Source organism: Phlebotomus papatasi, chromosome 1, assembly GCF_024763615.1.
Source record: "Phlebotomus papatasi isolate M1 chromosome 1, Ppap_2.1, whole genome shotgun sequence".
Lineage (NCBI taxonomy): Eukaryota > Metazoa > Arthropoda > Insecta > Diptera > Psychodidae > Phlebotomus > Phlebotomus papatasi.
The window spans coordinates 52,644,229-52,664,346 of record NC_077222.1 but is presented as its reverse complement, the minus strand read 5'-3'; the positions used below and the strand labels follow the sequence as shown (position 1 = coordinate 52,664,346).

Sequence of the window (20,118 nt, the reverse complement as noted above, 5' to 3'; positions counted from 1 at the left end):
CATTGGTGACAGTAACGGGGGAATTCTATAGCTCTGGGGAGTCAGAATACGTCAAAATAAATTGTTGTCTGTGAACACGAATGATGCTTTTGTTACTGCCGCCCATTGTTAAAGGTATTTTTCTTTTTGCCAAATTAAGTTTCACAAAAGCACAAGTGAGCCTGAAGAAAAATTTAACGATAAAGTAAAAGCGGAATATTCTAGAGAATGGTTCAAAGTTTTTCAGATCTTTTCATAAATGAATAAATACTCATAGGCGTGAAAATAATGGTGAAGATTAGACGCTATGTTTATAAGCATATGATATGAGTTGACTCTCAAACCCGCAGTAAATTTGGAGACACAAAAAAGAGGCAAACTGCTTGGCATTATACTCATTGAGATTTAACTTTTACTTGTTTTCTTCTTTTTCCTGTCGCAGTAACAAATTTAAACTTCAGTAGATGCAGGATTAAGATTGTCTTTTCTATTGCAAAATGCATTGCATCAAAAGGGATATATTTTATGAATGAAAAGGACTGACAAGAACTCACGTAAGAGATTTACTAACCAACATGTGGATTTAAGTTTCAAATTTTGTTGGAAATTGTCTAGGAATAACATTATTTGAATGTAGAGTTTCATTTATGACATAGTTTTAATTCACATACAAGAAAATACTAACAATTTATCTACATGAAGCAAGTAATCCTACTCTGCCTTCAGACAGTTAAGACATATTTTTAAGAAGTCACTTCAACGAAAAAGAGATTAAATTTTGCATAATAATATAAGAATAGGATCAAAATGCAAATTTGACCTTTTCTCTTACTCTTTTAGAACAAACTTTTAAGAAAAAAGTATAATATTTTCTGCTTTATATTCAAGTCATGACAAAACAGAAGAAAAGTGTCAGAAATTGAACAATTTTTCCTATCCCATCTCTTAGGGTGTTCTGTATTTTCGACTGAAATTATCTTACAAATGTTGTAATATGGAATTAAGAATGAATTTTCCATTTTTTGTGGTCACATTAAAACACTCACGACCTAGACCAAATTATAGATGTTAATTTTTCTTATTTTTCACAAATAATTACCATTTTCGTAATTGAGAAAAGCAAATCTTAAAGAATCTCTGAATACAAAGGAATGAGAAAGTATTCGGGACGATCAAAAGTGGTTTTGCTTAGTGTTTTATTTACATACGCTGTGATATTTGTAAAAAGAAATAAAATCAAATAAAATATTAATAGTTAATTATTAGCACAAAAATTAAAATTTTAGCATTAAAATTGCTACAGAATTTATAATTTAGCTGTTTCAGCTTTTCATTCCGGTTTAGGGGCCAAATAGTTAGAGATATCGACTTTAGAATTTCGACAACCCTATCCCGATCATTTTGTGGAGTTTTGTGCCGAAAAAGAAAACAACATTTGCTGGAATGTTTACCATTTTCCCTTATCTTTAGAGAAATTAGATTAACTATCTTTTTTTAATTCTTTCAAAATTTTAATTTAAAATTAGAAATAATGTAACATAGAAAGAGGATGTCGAAACGGAACTTTTGTTCTGTACCCTTGAAACATCTCAAGGATCTCGTGGAACAATGGATGAGAACGTTAGCTCTTAGGCAGAAAGATCTCTGGATTTGTGAGTTCAAGACATGCCCGGTGCAAGGAACTGAATGTTTGGAAAAGTCTAAAGACTTTAGCTGTGAATAAACGGAGTTAGCAGATACGTGTAACACGGGTACGGAGGGTTTCCATCTTCGATCATGTATCTCCAAATTTCCCAAATTTCCATGATATATCTTTGCGTTTCAGACGATTTGTGAGAAATGACGTCGCTCTTATTGCCCATCTCTCTGAAAGTCCGTTCGCTCGTCTGTCCAGCCGTTACCACGACTAGAGGCCAAACGGATAGAGATACACTGAGAAAAAAATGGAGATGCGATTAACTTTTTTTTCTCATAACTTTAACACTTTTTAGGTGTAAAAATATATCAACATTTTTTAATGTTAATTTTACACCTTTTTGAGGGTAAAATTAACATGAAAAAGGGTAACATTAACTCCTAATACACCTAAAAAGGGTAATATTTACACCGATTTTTGATCAATACTGCAGGGTAAAACTAACATTTCCGGAATGTTATTTTAACTTTTTCGGATTAGTGTAGAGACTTGGAAGCTTCGGAGGACCCCTCCATAAGTCGATCTTGCAACCAGTAACATGCTCCTCATTTTCGCCCCACGCGTCCCCTTCCCCTTCAAAATCATGCTTTTTTTTATTGCTCGACAACGCGTCATCCGATTTTTTTACATTTTGGTTATGGTTTAGAGGTTACCTAGGCGAACATTTAGTCGTCCATTTACCGAAAATCTCGTTGAATCATTCCCAATCGGCAAAAAATTACTCTGACTCATAAAAACTGAGTTTTGGTCTACAAGAAATTGCTGAAAAATTACCCTTAATTGTAAACTTAAAAATTAGTTGTATTCGCGTCGAATTTTAGTCAGAGCATTACTCAAAATTTAATTTGTATAACATTAGTTATTTTACGGTTTTAAAATTTACTCTACCATGGAATAATATAAGCGACTTCAAAGGATGGTATTTTTCTGCACGAAAACTGAGGCGCCAAAAACAGTGAACTTGCCGTCTTTCTCTATCACATATGTACGAAATCGACGTACGTACTCTGAATGAAGAAGTCAAATGCACTTCACAATTTTGTATTATACAATCACCTTAGACACTGTTTTCTCAATAGATCTTCATATTATTTATTGTTTTTGCTACTTTTTATGGAATTTTGGTCAATTTTTCCCTAATTCCACATTTAGTTTGGCGAAGATTTGTGCCGTCGGACTATTACTGAATGAACTTTCCGACTTGTTGAGAAATTTCCAGCTTAATTTGAACAACACACAAAAATCTTTCGAATGTTTCATTAAATCCTCTCGTTCAGTAATAACCTTCCCGATTTGAAAGCTCTCTCCAGTTGAGGTTTTTCCTTTACCGATTCGAAGGTATATCAGAGAGAACTTACCTAAAAACCCGTTGGAAGTTCGAACGTTTAAACCGACAAGTTACACAAAATTGAGCAAGTTTATCAAAAGGACATTTCTTTGAATGAAATTGCAATTAAGACTTCTACCATCCTGAAATTCCACAAAACTACACAAAGATTCACTTTTTGCAGCAAACGTTTGCACACTGTTGCTGACATTGTTGACGATTGAAGTGTCAAGAATATCGAAATTCGAAATGGCATAACAATCAGCGCTAAAGCGGCGAGTATATGAACTTGAACTTTACACTGAGAGTGAAATCCGAAAACGTCAAAATAACATTCCGGAAATGTTAATTTTAACCTGCAGTATTGATCCTAAATCGGTGTAAATATTACCCTTTTTAGGTGTATTATGGGTTGAAGTTACCCTTTTTTCATGTTGACTTTACCCTCAAAAGGTGTAAAATTAACATTAAAAAATGTTGATATATTTTTACACCCGAAAAGTGTTAAAGTTATGACGAAAAAAAGTTAATCGTAGCCTCTTTTTTCTCAGTGTAGGCTTCCGGTAGATTTTCGAATAGCTTTGGCTTGGCTTTGGAGTGGCTTTGTCTCTTCGAAAGATTATTACTGAACGGAACCAATAGGTCTTTTAGACACAATATTTTTACCACACAATACTCCTGAGACAGAAGCAAACACCTGAATAACAAAATTGAATTTTCCAAAAAAAATTGTCCGGCTATTAATCAAGCAAAACACTGCTTAATTTTTGCTTAATTTTTGTCTGCACTGTCTTTTTCTAAATCACAACACACTTCTCTACCTGAGAAGCTTTTCCTCCCAATGCACACTATAATATTATTATTGAGAAAACGCGTGAAAATATCAACTTACTTTGCGATTTCACAGCACTGAATAATTATACAGTAGACTCTCTCTCAATTGGGCATATGGGGCAAAATGTCATCCAAATTATCGAGAGATTTGGGCGCCAAAGTCATTGTAAATTGCACAAAAAGCGCTCAATTATAAAGAATCACGATAAAATAAGAGGAACTACAGCAACTTTGAGCAAATTTTCTTCATAATAAACGTGAAAATTGTCGACAAAATTTTTCTCCCGATTGAAAAACTGCTGATTGAACGAGAGTCTACTGTATTTGCCATTTACAAGTGAAATTTCCCGTCATACACACTCAGTGAGGGAAGATTTTTATAGGAACACTGGAAATCGCTGGAAATGTCCATTTTGGCGCGTCATATTTTAGTCGTGGGCGAGTAATCTCAGAGTTATTACGACGCCAAATGACTTTCGCAATAACCGATATATATTTCCTCACTTTCCATCATTCGACGCTCTAACGACCGTCATAGAACCCGTTTTTGGAATCCAGAATTCATGCATCCAACAGTAATCTTACTCAAAATTGCTGTTTGGGTAACGACTTTTCAAGGTGAAAGGTTCAAAAGGCTCTAGAGAGCTTATTTCTCAATCGAATTTTTGGCACGTTGGAAAAGTCTTGGAATTCTTGATAAGCCTGAACCGATAACAATCTGTTATAAACCGGTTCATAACCGATAACTAATTTATATCCGTATATATGTTACTACTAATCTATTTTGGATGATGATTTAGTAATTTATAAATCGGTTCAAATCGATTGTGAACCAGGGAACATAAAAAATTGCCTAGTGGGAAAATTCTGCGAAATCTTTGAATTCGTGAAGGTGAACACTATTCCTGATATCATGAATTGAACTAATAAAGAACTTTAATTGCGAATGTACATTGGAGGTATAGGGCCTTGACACACTTACGACTTAAGCCAAGAGACGACTTAGTGGAAAATGATGGTAATGAAGTTTAAGCATTATGTCAAGTATAATTACACTAAGCCGTCTCTCGGCTAATCCTCAGGTCTGTCAAGGCCCTTAGCGTAATTATATTAAAAATAATGGTTAAACTGCATTTCCATCATTTTCCACTAAGTCGTAAGTCGTAAGTGTGTCTAGGGCAATAGCATCAAAGTCACGAGTTCCGAGTATTTCGCAAAGCCTGGGATACATTACTACCCCTTTTTCCTTTTCACTGAAAAATTACCCTATACGAAAAAGATGGAATGCAGGCTCCCCTTTTTAACGCCCTTGATTTTTCTTAAAGAGAATAATGTAATAAATGTAATACAAGCAATGATTGCCCCATCGCAGCAATACAATATCAAAACCACTCAAATTCTCCTCTGCGGACTTTTTTAATGGTCTCTCAGAAAAGCCAAGGTATAACGAGTGAAACCGACACCTTGGAATTTTTACGCTCCCCCTGTGCTTTTCATGCACTCTGCGGGGAATTTCTTTTCAGTCTATCATTACGGATTTTATGTGCCAGCAAGAAAATCCATTTTTCCATTCATGCACACTGCATGTGGTTTTCTTAACGAAAGAAAATAATCTATACATTCGACAAATTACGTTCCTTTTGAAAACATCGAAAATAGTGATCCTTTTCATATACATAATATGTAGTAAAGATATGCCTCATAAACCTTTGTCGGTAAAATAATTACATCTTAATTATTCACAAGGTGAAAGGAAAATAGAATATTCTCAGTTTTGAAAATGTTTGTGATTTTTCTCTTGTGCAGAGGAAAAGTCTGTCGTAAAACTCATTATACTCAGTATGCATTCGTTCGGTGGAAAACCTAATTAGTGTCTCGAGAAATTTTACAAGTTTATGGTAAGAGCTCTACTTAAGTAGTATAATACAGCATCTTCTGTAATACTTCTGCAATTTATTATTGCACTTTTCACAATAATAGCATAATTGAGCTTAATGCTCACTCATTATTTTGATATATTGCGCCAGCCAACATAATGAATTTTTTACTCTTGACCGCTATGAAAATTTTCCCCTTGAGTTTTCAGCAGAAATTATATAGTACTTCAAAGTGAATTTAAATATGCTTTAAGCACAAAGTACATGATATCTCGCGGATTTGTTTTTTGTGTGATATGATTTAATAGAGATTTTGTTTAAATTGCTGGTAGTATTTTTTGTTTATAAAGAGTGCTTCCATAAGAAGATTTAAAGCCCTTTGAATACTCAATGAATTATGTGTGATTCAACAAGTTTAAAAAATGCAAGTTTCAATACATAGATTTTACATATTCACTAGATTCAATATTATTAACTTTCAAATTTAACATTAAATTGAATTAAAGTTCAATTTAAATTTTACATGAAAATGCTTTTAATAAAAATAATACTTTTTAAGTTGAAATTCGAATCTTCTATTTTAGTTTGACTGTAATTTAGCTAATTAATTACTTTTAATAGTTGCAAATTAGTAAATGAAATTAATATAAAAACGTCTGTGAGTAGCACATAAATATTCAGTGAAATTTAATGGTCTAATTTAAACGTCAACCTGAATTCTTCAAATTCTTTTAATTTTTCAGAAAGAGATCATGAAGCTCTTTACGTTCGTTTGGGAAGAGCTTCTACATAAAACAATTATGGCCAAGAATTACGACAATTAACGTCTTATATCTTGTACCAAATTCAGTTTGCATAAGTGGATTGCCAACCATAATAACTTTGAAAAAATGAAGATTCTTTTATGTAACACAATTGAAAAATAAAGTATGTATAAGATACCAAAGTTTTATCTTTGTCGTATGTAAGCATCATGTATTATGCACATGCACAATATTGAATAAAAGTTCATAATGATGTATTTGATGATATCATTTAATGTTTTTTTCTTCAAAATGCACTTTATTTTCAGTAGATATAGCAATATTAATGAAATGAAATGTTGCAGAATTGTAATATTAGTAGAATGCTTACAGAATTTGTAATTTATTACAAATAATAATTTATTACAAATAATAATCATATTTCTTAAAATTTCTATTTATACAACAATTTTCAAAGTTTTTCTTTTAGAAATATTGGTCAATATTTTATATTGTAACGCAATGCACTACAATATGAATTGTTGCATCTATCATAAAAATGGAAACATTCGCAGTTTTGCCTCTAACGACATAGTAAATTACCGTGAAGATGTTTTAAGGAAAGATCTCTTTCTTGATACCTAAAAGTTAAAATAAAATATTTAAATATAAAATAAAGTCTATTATTTAGTTAATTTTCATTTTAGTATTCGATTTACGTAATTTTCTGGTTGTAGAAATATTTTATAACTTTTGATTACAAACACAGATTTCTTGAGATAATAATTTTAGTAACATGATGGAAGTGATGATATATTATATCAATAATGAATGTAACATATATTGTTGTAATTTGGTTGCAACATATGGATAATATTTTTTTAATCTTTAGAATATTTCTTTTTAAAAAAAGAAATATTCTAAATTACAATCAATATAGCAGTAAAAAAATATACTATAATCAAATCATTTTTAAAATAAGATGTCAAATTATTCACAGATATTTCACAGATCATTTTTATTTTTTTGAACGATCAACTGAGAAAAGTTCTGTCTAGTTTAATTTTTTTTTTAATTTTTAATTTTTTTGTATTTGAAGTAATGCTTGTGAACATTATTTTTTTTCAAATATCGTAATGACTCTTATTTATTAATTTAGTAATTTTTCAAAGTCAATGAATAAAGCACCTCAAAAACGTGTTTTACAAGTTAATTGTAGTTAAATTTGAAAATTTCAAACTCCTAATCGGTGATAAAACCGTAAGACTGGATAATTGAATTTCGTGGTGGGGAAAGTGCGGGGAAAGTGGCCTGTCTTTGAATGAGGCAGCCTTTGAATGTTTCAATTTTTCTCTTATTTCTCAAAGCTAAAATTCTACTTTTTTAATCGAAGTTAATAAAAAATAGTTAATAGTATTAACTATAGTTCACAAAATAGAATTTTTGCTTTGAGAAATAAGAGAAAATTTGAAACATTCAAAGGCTGCCGCATTCAAAGGCAGCCTTCACTAACCACATTTAGTACACTAACCACTTTTCCCTAATTGCTTTATTTTCATAATGTTTATAAAATTTTAAAATGGTTTGTAACACATCTATCATACTTTTTTGATCAGAAAATCTGATATTATGTGGTTAAGGTGTTTCAAATGGAGCAATAGCTTAAGTAGAATCTGTGGTAAAATGTTGGAAGTCGACAATTCTAAATTTGGATATTTTTCGGGACAAAAGAGACCACCGAGGCTTAAGATTATTACTAGAGATTAGCTACATAAACATTTATAAACGTCTAATAAACTTTAAAAAATGCAAGCGAAAAATATGGATAACAAGAAATAATAAAATTCTTAGCCGTATTTTTAAAAATATTTTGCTCTTAAGAGAAATTATATTTATTAATTTATTTTCTAAAATTTATACAATAGTCAGTTGTTCTAGAACAATTTTGATCCGTTGTAAATGAATAAATTCATATTAGTACGCATTTATATTAAATCAGAACATAATAAAAGTTCGTTTCTCCTGAATTGGTTGATTAAATTAAAAATTTGAAAGAAATAGGAAAAAGTGCCCATCCTTTGCTTGGTCCCAACTACAACGGTTGACTACATTTTTCCTATTTCTGAATAAATGTAACTCCGCAATATATTTTAAAAACAGGACACTTTCCCCTAATGTTTAAAATATGGGTGCGATGAGTCACATTTATTGAAAATCATAGGACGTATTTAATCATTATGAAATTTGAGAATAAGCAAAGCATGGGGACTTTCCCCTAAAATAAAATGAAAAATAAATATTTGAAAACAATAATAAAACAAAAAGGGAAAAATATAAAAAAGCATTAGTTCTTTGATATTGGTTAAAGAAGTTTTTGATTTATTTAGGTTGTCGTAGAAAAATAAAATGCCGGTTTTATCACATTTTGTACCAGGTTCCTTTACACACTTCATTGGTTCATAACAGGATGGCCTAGGTGTAACGGTTATATAATATAAAAAAAGTCACCCCATACAAACTATTAAATATAAAAAATAAATAAAATGTGTGTTAACGGTGTTAAGTTAACACAATATTTGATATACTTTCCTCTAAATATAAACAGTGAAAATATAATTTGGTCAGCAAAAAAAATCAAATTTGCATAATACTCAATTTGGGACTAAATTTTCATGCAAGTTTTAGAAAAGCGAAAATAAAGAGTTTTATATTTTACCTGAAATGTAAATAATACTAAATATTATAAATATGTAAATAATATTTGCAAAGATTTATATTTTTAATGGCTAATGTTTAATATTTCACTAACCACATTTAATTTTTGCTGAATAAGTATGTTGTTTACGATTTTTTTCACTGAAAAGCTACCAAGAATTAATTAATTCATTAATATATTTTGATATATTTTAAATTGAGCACTTTTTTGTGTTAATTATAATGAGCTTATTGAAAATGATGTTGTGAATGCTATAGATATAGATACTTTAGTCTCTATTACATTCTGATTAATTATTTATAGCTGTCAATCCGTTTTCCTGAAAGGAGTTTATATATTTTTCACGGTCTTCGCACTGATAGTGAATACACATGATTAAATTATGAACAAATTGATTGAGGGTGGTGTAAGTCAATAGGAAGACACTTAATCAAATTTATTTCTTGGTAGAATGTCTCGAAAGATCTTCAATTGTTACTCTAACACCTTAATTAAGAACGTTATTTGATTGTAGCGCGTCTGAAAATGGCATTTAAAGACGCAAACATCTAGAATTCTCGTCTCACATTGAATTAATTAATCAACAATACATTTTCATTAGGGGCAAACCACGGCATGTATCGACAGTAAAATCAATTCCGTCTGTAAATGACGAGAGAGGGTGGTTTATGCGGTGTTACGTGGTGAAATGTAATGGGATGGTTGGTAGGTTTGACAGAAATGAACTTTCAACCCTCAAACAACACTTCAACCTAGAATCACTCTCCAATGTTATTTAATCAATTCCATTTAAAAGTAAATTTTACCTGAATTGTGGCTGTTGATTGTGTTTGCTTTTGACGAATAATTGTTATTAATTGAGTTGAAAAAATTTGCAGCACCCGTCCTTCTCAAGATCCAGAACATTTTCAAAGTTCACAGATTTCGCGGTTATTTTTCGTTGATGCAATTTCCAACAAAAAAAAAATTAATATTCAATCAAATTCGATAAATTGGCACCTAATTGTACACAATAACAACAGAAAATCAATTGAATTCCTTTTTAAACTGCCCCAACGGCACCCATTCTTCGGTAAAAGGAAGAACGGAAAAATTTACACGGCGCGCGGAAAGGTAAATTCTTCTCAGAGGCAATTTCCTCTTTGGTGTTTCTTCACACGGAAAGCTCGTTGGAAATGTAAGCGCTTTGAGAGCTTTGCTGTGCAACGAGGCTGCCTGCTCGTCAGGCGGTTCGGCTGAAACTGAACTGAGCATCGAAAGTAACTCAACGTGGGGGAATCACAGAAGCGGTATACGCTACTATAGAGTAGAATCGCCGCGCAGTCCGCAACCAGTCACACGTATTTATTCACCTCACTCCAACTTTGTCTCTCATTCAGCTCCCCCAGAAAAGGCCCAACGCAATGTATATTTGTGATTTAGCGGTGAAGGGGGAACTTTTCAAGTTTTCACGCATTTCAGGGAAAGAAAGGGGTTGTCTCTACCCAGAAAAATTGCCATACATTGTTACATATTCATCTTCGTCATTTCCCTTATGCTAACTTTATCCTGTTGCTCCTTCACCACAAAATTCCAACCCCTTTTTATCTCTTATTTCGTGCTATTCTTTTAATCTTATACAAGAGCTCAGATTATAATTAGCTGTAATTCAATCTTGATGACACTCAAAGGGTGCAGTTTCATATTGCAGAAATTTTATGAACTGAGAACTGTACAGCATTACCCTTTGATTGCATAGAATTGCAGCAAAACTTTAAATACACGAGAGTTTTACATATTATAGTCTTCCGGGTGACGAAATCTGCAAGTCTTGATTTTGACCTTCTTATTCTACGGATCTTCAAGATAAGGTGCTGGTTCGGTTTTCTATGTATCCAACTTTGTTAGTCTTTTCTTTTCGTTATTCTTTTGGATAGGGGAGGATGGAGCAGTTAACGCATAACTTTATTGATGTAGCATGTAGCTTTAATTTTACGCTGTCGAAATTACTGATATTTTGAGGCAAACATCGGGCCATTTTCGAACACCTCATACAGTGACAGACTAATTAAATATTAATTATTTATAATGGCCCCTGAAGAACATATCGACTCTGCAGCTCGGATCGTTCGGTTTGCAGGACGGATCTCTTCCCTGACATAAAATATATTTTTTTAAAATTACTAATAATATTGTGCAAAATATGTTGCATTTATTCATATTCAATTTACAGAATCAATTTTATCCTCGAATTTTTGAGAAAATATAACTATGGGGACTTGGGGCAGCTTTGAAATTGGAATTTTCCACCTATTTTAAAATTAAATTGAACCTTATCATAATATAATTTAGCTGCACTAACAGAGTTTAACTGGTATTTTTCCTTTTTTGAAAATGTTGTTAAAATTTGAATATATTTTTAAAAAAATAAGGGCAAAAATGGAAGCTTGCCTTTTCAGAGAATATAGTACTCAATGTTACTGATCAACAGTAAAAAAATGAAAATTTTTGAGAATGGGGTTTTTGAGAAAAAATAATTTTTAAATTTTTTCAAAAAAAAAAATTAAAAGACGGTTACAAAAAAACTTGACCAGATAATACGATTTGCGATTTTCTCGGTCGTCTTGAGATGGATTGGCCGGCCCATATGAAAAAATTCAAAAATTAGTTTAGAATCAGGAAAATGTATGTGAGATCTTGAAAATTTATTTTAGAATTTCATTAATATTTGTTTAAAAAGGTACAAGAAAATATGTTTTCGTGGTAGTGATTTAGAATTTTTTCTTTTTTTTAAATGATAAATCGCTAATATTCATTTAATATTTAAAGGATTCTAAAATTCTTAAAATAATTTTGAAATTCTATTTAGAAATTTAGAATCCTTAAAATACAATAATACATAATAATACAATAATACAATAATACATCACATGCAATATTTTAGGGAGAATAGGGTGGGGAGCAGGGACAGGTTATTCGTTCCATTCCCCAAATCGCAATTGTTCAAGAGGTCTCTAAACTACCTTCTACCTCTAGTAATTAATAATACCACAAAATTGATCTGTCCATTTGTTGGTGGGAGGGTTAAAGCCTGGGTTTTCTCGGTTGATCTTGGATTGATTGAGCAGATGCTCACATCCGTCTATGTGTAAACTACGGGAAGGTTGGCTCATTCACCTTGGTTTACCCCTTGATATTCTCTGCTTGCTGACACTCTCTCGCCTATCGTCCTGGACATTTCTTGGTGTGCCTTATGTACGGGGTCTGTTACCTTGGACAGTTTTGTTATGTCCCAGTGCGATGAGCATGGTCATGTTCCTAAGCTGAGGTGGTTTCTTCCCCGGCTTCACTGGGTTCTTTCCCCTAATTGTGAAGTTTGGGCATGTGATTCCCTTTTCGGGGGTGACTTGGCTCCGGGGTACTACTGATGGGGTGTCTGGGGGGTGGATTTGGGTGGGTGTCATGTTTGCTGAGGGGTCTTTGGAGGTTTTTCGCCTTTGGGCTTGGTCTCACTTTCCCGTATCTTAATCTAAGCTTAGTCCTCTGTATGTTACTTATTATTAGCTATTGTGCTTTTCGTGCACTTTACGTGGGTGGGTGCTGTTTCGCGAATGTATTTTGTGAGCTTCTGATTTAATCCACACCTCATATTTGTTTCCTTTGATATTCTGTTTATCGTATAACTTATTTATTTATTTATTACTTACTATATTTATATTTAAAATACTTTTTTGTTATTTCTTTAAACTTTATTTATTATATTAAATGCCATACGGCTGTACCAGCCTGGCTATTGTCTCTTGCTTGACATTTCCCATTCCAAAAGATACCATTTATGTATGAAATTATTGTAAAAACGACTTATACAACCTGTGAAGGAGTTTTCCATCGTTTTCACTCTGGAGGTTGGTCACCAACGCTAAGACGTCGATGGACGCATGGGAGGTGGGAAATGTGAAATGCAAGATGAAAATAAATACAATACAATACAATACAATATTCAAGAAGATTTCGATTTTTGAACTGAAATAGTGAAGAAATATTAATACATATACATTTACAATTTCTAAACGTTCTGAAATTTCGAAATATATCTATTATATAAATATATTGTTATTTTATGGATTTTTCTTTTATTTTGTTAGTTGAGTTTCTTTTGAATTAAAGAACAGTTTCTACGCTTTCTAATCGACCGACGGTTCAATATATAAAACGAATAAGTCGCGGATGGCCAATGTCAATGAGGACACAAAGGAGGATGCAAATTACCTGTAAAAGGCAGATGGTTAAGCCCGATGTCCACTTTAAACTATCCAGGCCTCAGAAAACCTCTTAAAATATGATATGTACCTGTAAAAGGCAGATGGTTAAGCCCGATGTCCACTTTAAACTATCCAGGCCTCAGAAAACCTCTTAAAATATGATATGTACCTGTAATTGTATTCAGGTGTTAAAAAGGGAACTTCAGAGCCGTAAATCCGGCTAGAAGCGATCGCGAAACAACAATCTCTGGAGACCTCCGGAAGGCAGAGTGAGGTTATGATGAAGCGGCAACGTGATTCTCAGGAACAAAGACGAAGAAAATTGCCCTTAAGATGCACCTTTTTTGTGATTCACAGTTTTCTCAACACAATGAGACACCCGTTTTTTCATGCAAACTATTTTTTAATTTTTGAAAAGCAAAGATTTATTTTATAACACTGATCGCACTAAATTTATCATGAAGTCACTGACGGGAAAAGAGGAAGCCACTCTCTTTTTCCCCTCTTTTATACCCCTTTGGCAGTCGATTGTCCCGCCCGGTGCCACACACGCACACAAAGAGAAGACGTCAAAAAACATCGCCACCCGACTGACCTGGTGGCGGTAACATCCTCCCCCCACAATTGATGTCCGTAGGACTCAATTAGGACGAAGGTGATAATCCTTCCTCAGGCAATTTGGAGAGTTTGTGAATGGAACGCTTATAAACGCCTCTCGGAGTTTGCACAGTGACCACTCTGACTCTTCCGTCCTGTCCCGGATGAGTTTCAATAATCCTTCCAAGTGGCCATGAAAGGGGCGGGGCGTTGTCTTCGTATATTGTGACGATATCTCCTATCTTGAGATTAGGAGATTCAGCAAACCACTTATTCCTCTTTTGAAGTGCTGTGAGATAGTCACGTTTCCACATCTTTGCAAAAGATTCAACTATTTTCTGACAATGTTGCCAGGAGTCCAAGCGACCAGATGCTAGATGAAGGTGACAAGGTGAAGGCAAATCCATCAAAGGGCGGCCAACAAGGAAATGGCCAGGTGTGAGAGCCTGAGGATCTGAAGGATCATTGGAAATCTCAGTAATTGGGCGACTGTTTAGTGTGCCCTCAATTTGTGCGGTGATTGTGCACAGATCCTCAAATGATAGTTTCTCATTTGCCACCACTCTACGAAAGTGGTACTTAAATGACTTAATAGCAGCCTCCCAAAGGCCTCCACAATGGGGTGATCTAGGGGGCTGGAAATGCCATTTTACTTGCAATTGAGATGTGGCATTAACTATCTCTCTTTGTGAAGTTTCCAGATTTAATAATTCTTGAATTTCGCGGTTGGCCCCTACAAAGTTAGTGGCATTGTCCGAGTACACATCTGAAGGAATGGATCTACGTGCCACAAACCGTCTAAAACAAGCCATGAAAGCACTGGTTGAGAGATCGCTGACAACCTCACAATGCACCGCACGAGTAGCAAGACAAATAAATACACATATATATGTCTTTGTAAGTGTCTGAGATCTACGTTGACCTCGGCGAATCAGAACAGGTCCCGCGAAGTCAATTCCAGTAGCTTTAAAGGGTATTGGCGCACTTATGCGGTGAACTGGCAAGTCTCCCATCCTTTGAGACAGTAGATTAGGGCTCACTCTCCAACATCGAAAACACCTTCGAACGATATCACGACTTATACTACGGCCGGATAAGATCCAAAATCTCTGTCTCAACGAAGACAGGAGAAGTTGGGGACCCGCGTGGTGCAGTCTTAAATGTTCAGATTTAGCGATGAGATGGGCGAGCTTTCCCTTTGGAACCAATATTGGATGACGTGTTGAATATGCCTCGTGTGATTGATCAATTCGCCCACCGACCCTAAGAATACAGTCGTCGTCGAAGAAGGGACAAAGTTGACGAATGTGTGTGAATTTTTTCTTCGATATCAGAATGCCCTCCCGTACAGCTTTGCATATTTCACCCATCTGGTTCTCTTGCTCCCACTTCAATATAGTCATTTCGGCATGAAGGATTTCTGAGGGGGCGATGGGACCAGAAAGGGAGTGGACCTTATTGGAACGGGAAAAGAAACGGCGAGATATTGCCACCAAGCGCGTTACTTCGTCGAAATCTGACGAATTATCAATACATTGCGCGATAAATGAGCCTTTATGCGGATAACTTTCAGCTGTGATGCCACAATAAGTATCATCCTTTAAATTTGAATACATAGGCACGAATGGCGCGGGCCAATCGGATTTTGTTTGATTTAAAAAAGGTGGGCCACACCACCATTGATCGAGACTTCCGAGAGTTTGGGGTTTAGTCCCTCGAGACAAAATGTCCGCAGGATTTAGATCACCAGGCACATGGCGCCAAGCAGATTGTATCGTTCTCTCTTGAATCTCAGAGATCCTATGGGATACAAAGGTATCAAATCTTTCTGTAGTGGCATTTATTTGACTAAGAACGATTTGGGAATCTGTCCAGCAATGATAAGAAGAAACGGAGAATATTGACAGCATTTTATGCAACAGACGTACGCCAAGAACTGCTCCACATAATTCAAGTCTCGGAATTGTAAGAGTCTTAATAGGGGCTATTCGTGATTTGGCAATTAAAAGTCGCGAGAATCTTTCACCCTTTGGATTTTGTGTCACGTAATAAATAACTGCTCCGTAAGCATAACTGCTACTATCAGTGAAGAGATGTAGTTCCGAAATGGAGATTGTGTCGAAAGTAGAAATCCACCGAGGAACGGATATAGATTTTACTGTAGACAAGTCGGAAAAGAAGTCTTGAAATTCTATTTCGATGCTTAGAGGTAGAGCTTGATCCCACTCTAAATTTAATTTCCACAGCGTTTGAATCAATATTTTTCCGTGAACAATGACAGGGCCTATGAGTCCTAAGGGATCAAATAAAGAAGCAATCATAGAGAAGGATGTCCTTTTGGTATAGTGTGGTGGATTGATTGGGACGAAGTCATATGTGAAAGAATCAGAAGCAACACTCCATTTCATACCAAGAGCCTTAGTATGAAGATCGGGGAGAGGAACTGAGTTGAATGACTGGTTTAGCGAGTTAGAGTCAGGAGTTAGTTCAGTGCAATTGGAATTCCATTTTGCCAGGGTAAGACCGGCAGTTTTCATGACCTTAATTAATTCATCCTGGGTGGAATAGGCTTCAGCAAGCGACGAGAATGACGCCAGACAATCGTCCACGTAAAAACTCTCGAGAATGGTTTTGGCTGCATAAGGATACTTGTCGCCTTCCTCCAATGCCAGCTGGTTCAGAGAACGAGTCGCCAAAAATGGCGAGGAAGCGACTCCGAAGCACACTCCCTTTAAACGAAAATGTTGTAACTCTTCGTCAGAGTTGAAGCGCCAAATGATTCTTTGATAATTATGATGAGGTTCGTGAAGCAGAAATTGGGGATACATTTTTGACACGTCACATGAAAAGGCAAATTTCCCCATACGGAAACGGAGCAAGATGCTAATTAAGTCTGGTTGCACTATTGGACCGACTTTCAATGTGTCATTAAGACTGAGGCCGGAAGATGATTTTGAACTTGCATTATATACAACGCGGAGTTTCGTTGAAATAGAGGATTCCTTTACAACACCATGGTGCGGAAGATAATGTGATTTATTATGCAACTCATGTACAGGCACGGATTCGAGAAACCCCAATTCCAAGTATTCAGAAATATTGTCAGAATATTGCTTCTTGAGTAAGGGATCCTTATCAAGTTTGCGCTCAAGACGCAAGAATTGAGAAATTGCATTGGTTTTGTTGTCCGCAAGTCGATGGAGATTATTCCGAAAGGGGAGATGGACAACAAAACGCCCGTCTATATTCCGTGTGGTGGAAATACGATATAGGTCTTCGACTTCCTGCTGCTCGGTGGATAAGGGTACTTGGTTAGGAATTGTTTCCATCTCCCAGAATTTCCGCAATGTCTTATCGATGGAGGATAGCGTTGTAATATTACATATTGAATAATCTTCAGTAACAGCAGACGATGCTGTTTTGTGTTCTCCCATGAGAATCCATCCAAAGGATGAGGACTTTAGTTTCGGGAAATCCGGTCCCAAATGATAGGACTTATCCTTCTCAATTTTTGCGAAAACTCCGGCACCTATTAATAAATCGATAGGTTGTTGGACGTGCCACGAGGGATCAGCAAGTGGTAAGTTAGTTGGAAGTGGTATCTCCTTAGGACTGACAATCCAATTAGGGAGATTTCCAGTAATTTTGGGAACAATCTTGCAGCACATTTCGTGAAAATCTCCACCAAAACGAGGTGCAATGCAAATTTGGGTCTTGTAATTTCCGATAGTGCGTCGATCCGTCACTCCACCGATCTCAAATTTTGAGGAAAATTTAGGTAATTTCAATTTTTGGCTTAAGGAGGCGGTAATAAGATTTGATTGGGAGCAATTATCTACCACTGCTCTGCATAGGTGTTCCTCTCCATTTGAATCAAGAATTTTAACTATTACTGTACCCAAAAATATTTTGGGATTTTCATGTGGTGAAATTGATGTGAGGGTAACAGTATCTGATGAAGAATTGTTTTCGGATTTGGATGCATCTTGTGCCGAATCAGAGGTGGAAGACGATTCAGTCGAAATGTGACTTTGAGTGACTTGTGTTAGGTTGGTAGCTGACGTGGAATTTGAATTCTGTGAGGTGACAAAGGAATTCCCTGGTTGTGATACAAGGGCAAATGAGTCGTGTAATAGAGAATTGTGCTTTGAGTTGCACTTAAAACAGCCTCGTGCTGGGCAATCCTTGGTAAGATGTGTTTGAGTAATGCAATTTCTGCAAAGACCATTATCCCGAACTATAGTTAGTCTATCAAATGGAGAGAGTTGCTTAAATTTATCGCATTGGTAAAGCTTGTGAGTGTTCAATTGGCAACAGACACAGGTTCCTGAACCACCTGAGGCGATCAAAAGAGACGTTTTGGTTTGTGGAGGGTTTGATTTGGGATTATTTGGTTTAGAATTCGAGGTAGATTGGGTGCAAGTTTCAAGTTCTCTAATCCTATCAATGAGAAATTCAGTAAAGTCATCGAAGCTTGGAATTTTTCCTTTGCACTGTCGTGCCCATAATCTCCGTGACTCCGGATCCAACTTATCTTTGAGAATGAAGATGACCCAATGCTCACCACCCGTGAGCGAAAATGATTTTAAAGATCTCAGCACTGAGTTCATAGTGGCATGCATATGGCTCAGAGATTCATGGGACTCAGTGAGAATTGATGGAATTGATAGGAGTCGTTGAATGTTAGCATTGACAATGCTGTATGAATCCCCATAGCGCTTGAGGAGTGATTGCCAAGTTGGGTCATAATTATCTTCAGAAATTATGATGTTTTCAACATTTTTAATGGCTTCTCCCGATAGGGAAGATACTAAATAATGCATCTTTTGTACCTTGGTCAATTTAGGTTCATTGTGAACAAGACTTGTGAACAAATCTTTAAAGGTAGTCCAAGAGCATATGTCTCCCGAGAATATGGGAATGGAAATTGATTGCAGGCGAGGAGCTGATACATTAGAGGGCGAATGTTGACTGAGATTTTGGACAAGAGACGAGAGCTGTGAAATTATTTCATTGGTTGCTAGAGCTTGATTAAGCTGATTGGAGACTTGAATATTTGTAGAAGTTTGCGACTCGAGAAATTTAGAGAAAAGAAGCCGTAGATCAGAGTCAATTGATGGAGGAATGGATGACATGGTTGATGCTTGTTTCACGGAGTCATCAACCAACCCTTGCTCCACCGACTCGATTAATTGCTCAAGTTTGCTTTTAGTTTGCTTGGCCTTATTAAATTCCGCTTGCCACTCAATAGGATTGAAAAACTCCAATTCAGAAGGGTTTGCTTGCATTTGTTCAAGAGATGTAATAATTGAATCCACTGTGGCCAAATTGTCGTTCAAGGTTTCCAAACAAACGGTAGAATTTAATTGCTCTAACGGTGTAGAATTTGCATGATCAAAAATAACACAAAGAGTGGCTCTTAACGAATCGAAATCTTTAAAGGATTTTACGGGCATTGTGAATCACGTAGGAAATATCGCGAATATATTAAATGTTTCAATGCAATTTATATGATATAAATGTACAAGATCTCGCAAGGAAATGTTGGATGGGAATGCCGATTATATTTTATGGTTGCGCAATAGCAGAGGGATCAATTAGAAAGGCTGTACTTACGATTTTGCAATGTAATGTTTGATGTCTGAGGTCAGCAAGCAGCAGTTATAAGAGGCCTTCTAGTAATGTTCAGGAGGGCAGAGATGATTAGATTGCACTTTCCCTTCGTGAAATGAATGCAGAACGTCCTGGTTCCCTGGACAAAATCTTCCACGTTGGGTCTCGAAGGACCATATGTCAATGAGGACACAAAGGAGGATGCAAATTACCTGTAAAAGGCAGATGGTTAAGCCCGATGTCCACTTTAAACTATCCAGGCCTCAGAAAACCTCTTAAAATATGATATGTACCTGTAAAAGGCAGATGGTTAAGCCCGATGTCCACTTTAAACTATCCAGGCCTCAGAAAACCTCTTAAAATATGATATGTACCTGTAATTGTATTCAGGTGTTAAAAAGGGAACTTCAGAGCCGTAAATCCGGCTAGAAGCGATCATATGTCAATGAGGACACAAAGGAGGATGCAAATTACCTGTAAAAGGCAGATGGTTAA

The 20,118-nt window shown here is 35.4% G+C and overlaps 2 protein-coding genes across 2 annotated transcripts in view; both read right to left on the bottom strand.

Annotated features, from left to right (window-relative positions):
- The window catches only part of LOC129806149 (uncharacterized), an 86,169-nt gene extending 75,749 nt beyond the window's left edge, over window positions 1–10,420 (bottom strand). The window contains exon 1 of the mRNA XM_055854529.1: window positions 9,979–10,420. Coding sequence (XP_055710504.1) covers window positions 9,979–10,078 — 100 coding nt within the window. The 5' untranslated portion in view covers window positions 10,079–10,420. The remainder of the gene's footprint in view (window positions 1–9,978) is intronic.
- A 3,637-nt stretch (window positions 10,421–14,057) lies between these two features.
- LOC129800889 (uncharacterized) lies at window positions 14,058–19,298 on the bottom strand. The gene is made up of 2 exons (XM_055845659.1): window positions 16,421–19,298; window positions 14,058–14,464 (listed from the first exon to the last, which is right to left on the bottom strand). The coding sequence occupies exons 1-2, from the start codon at window positions 19,296–19,298 to the stop codon at window positions 14,058–14,060; spliced, it is 3,285 nt and encodes a 1,094-aa protein (XP_055701634.1).
- Window positions 19,299–20,118: the final 820 nt, after the last annotated feature.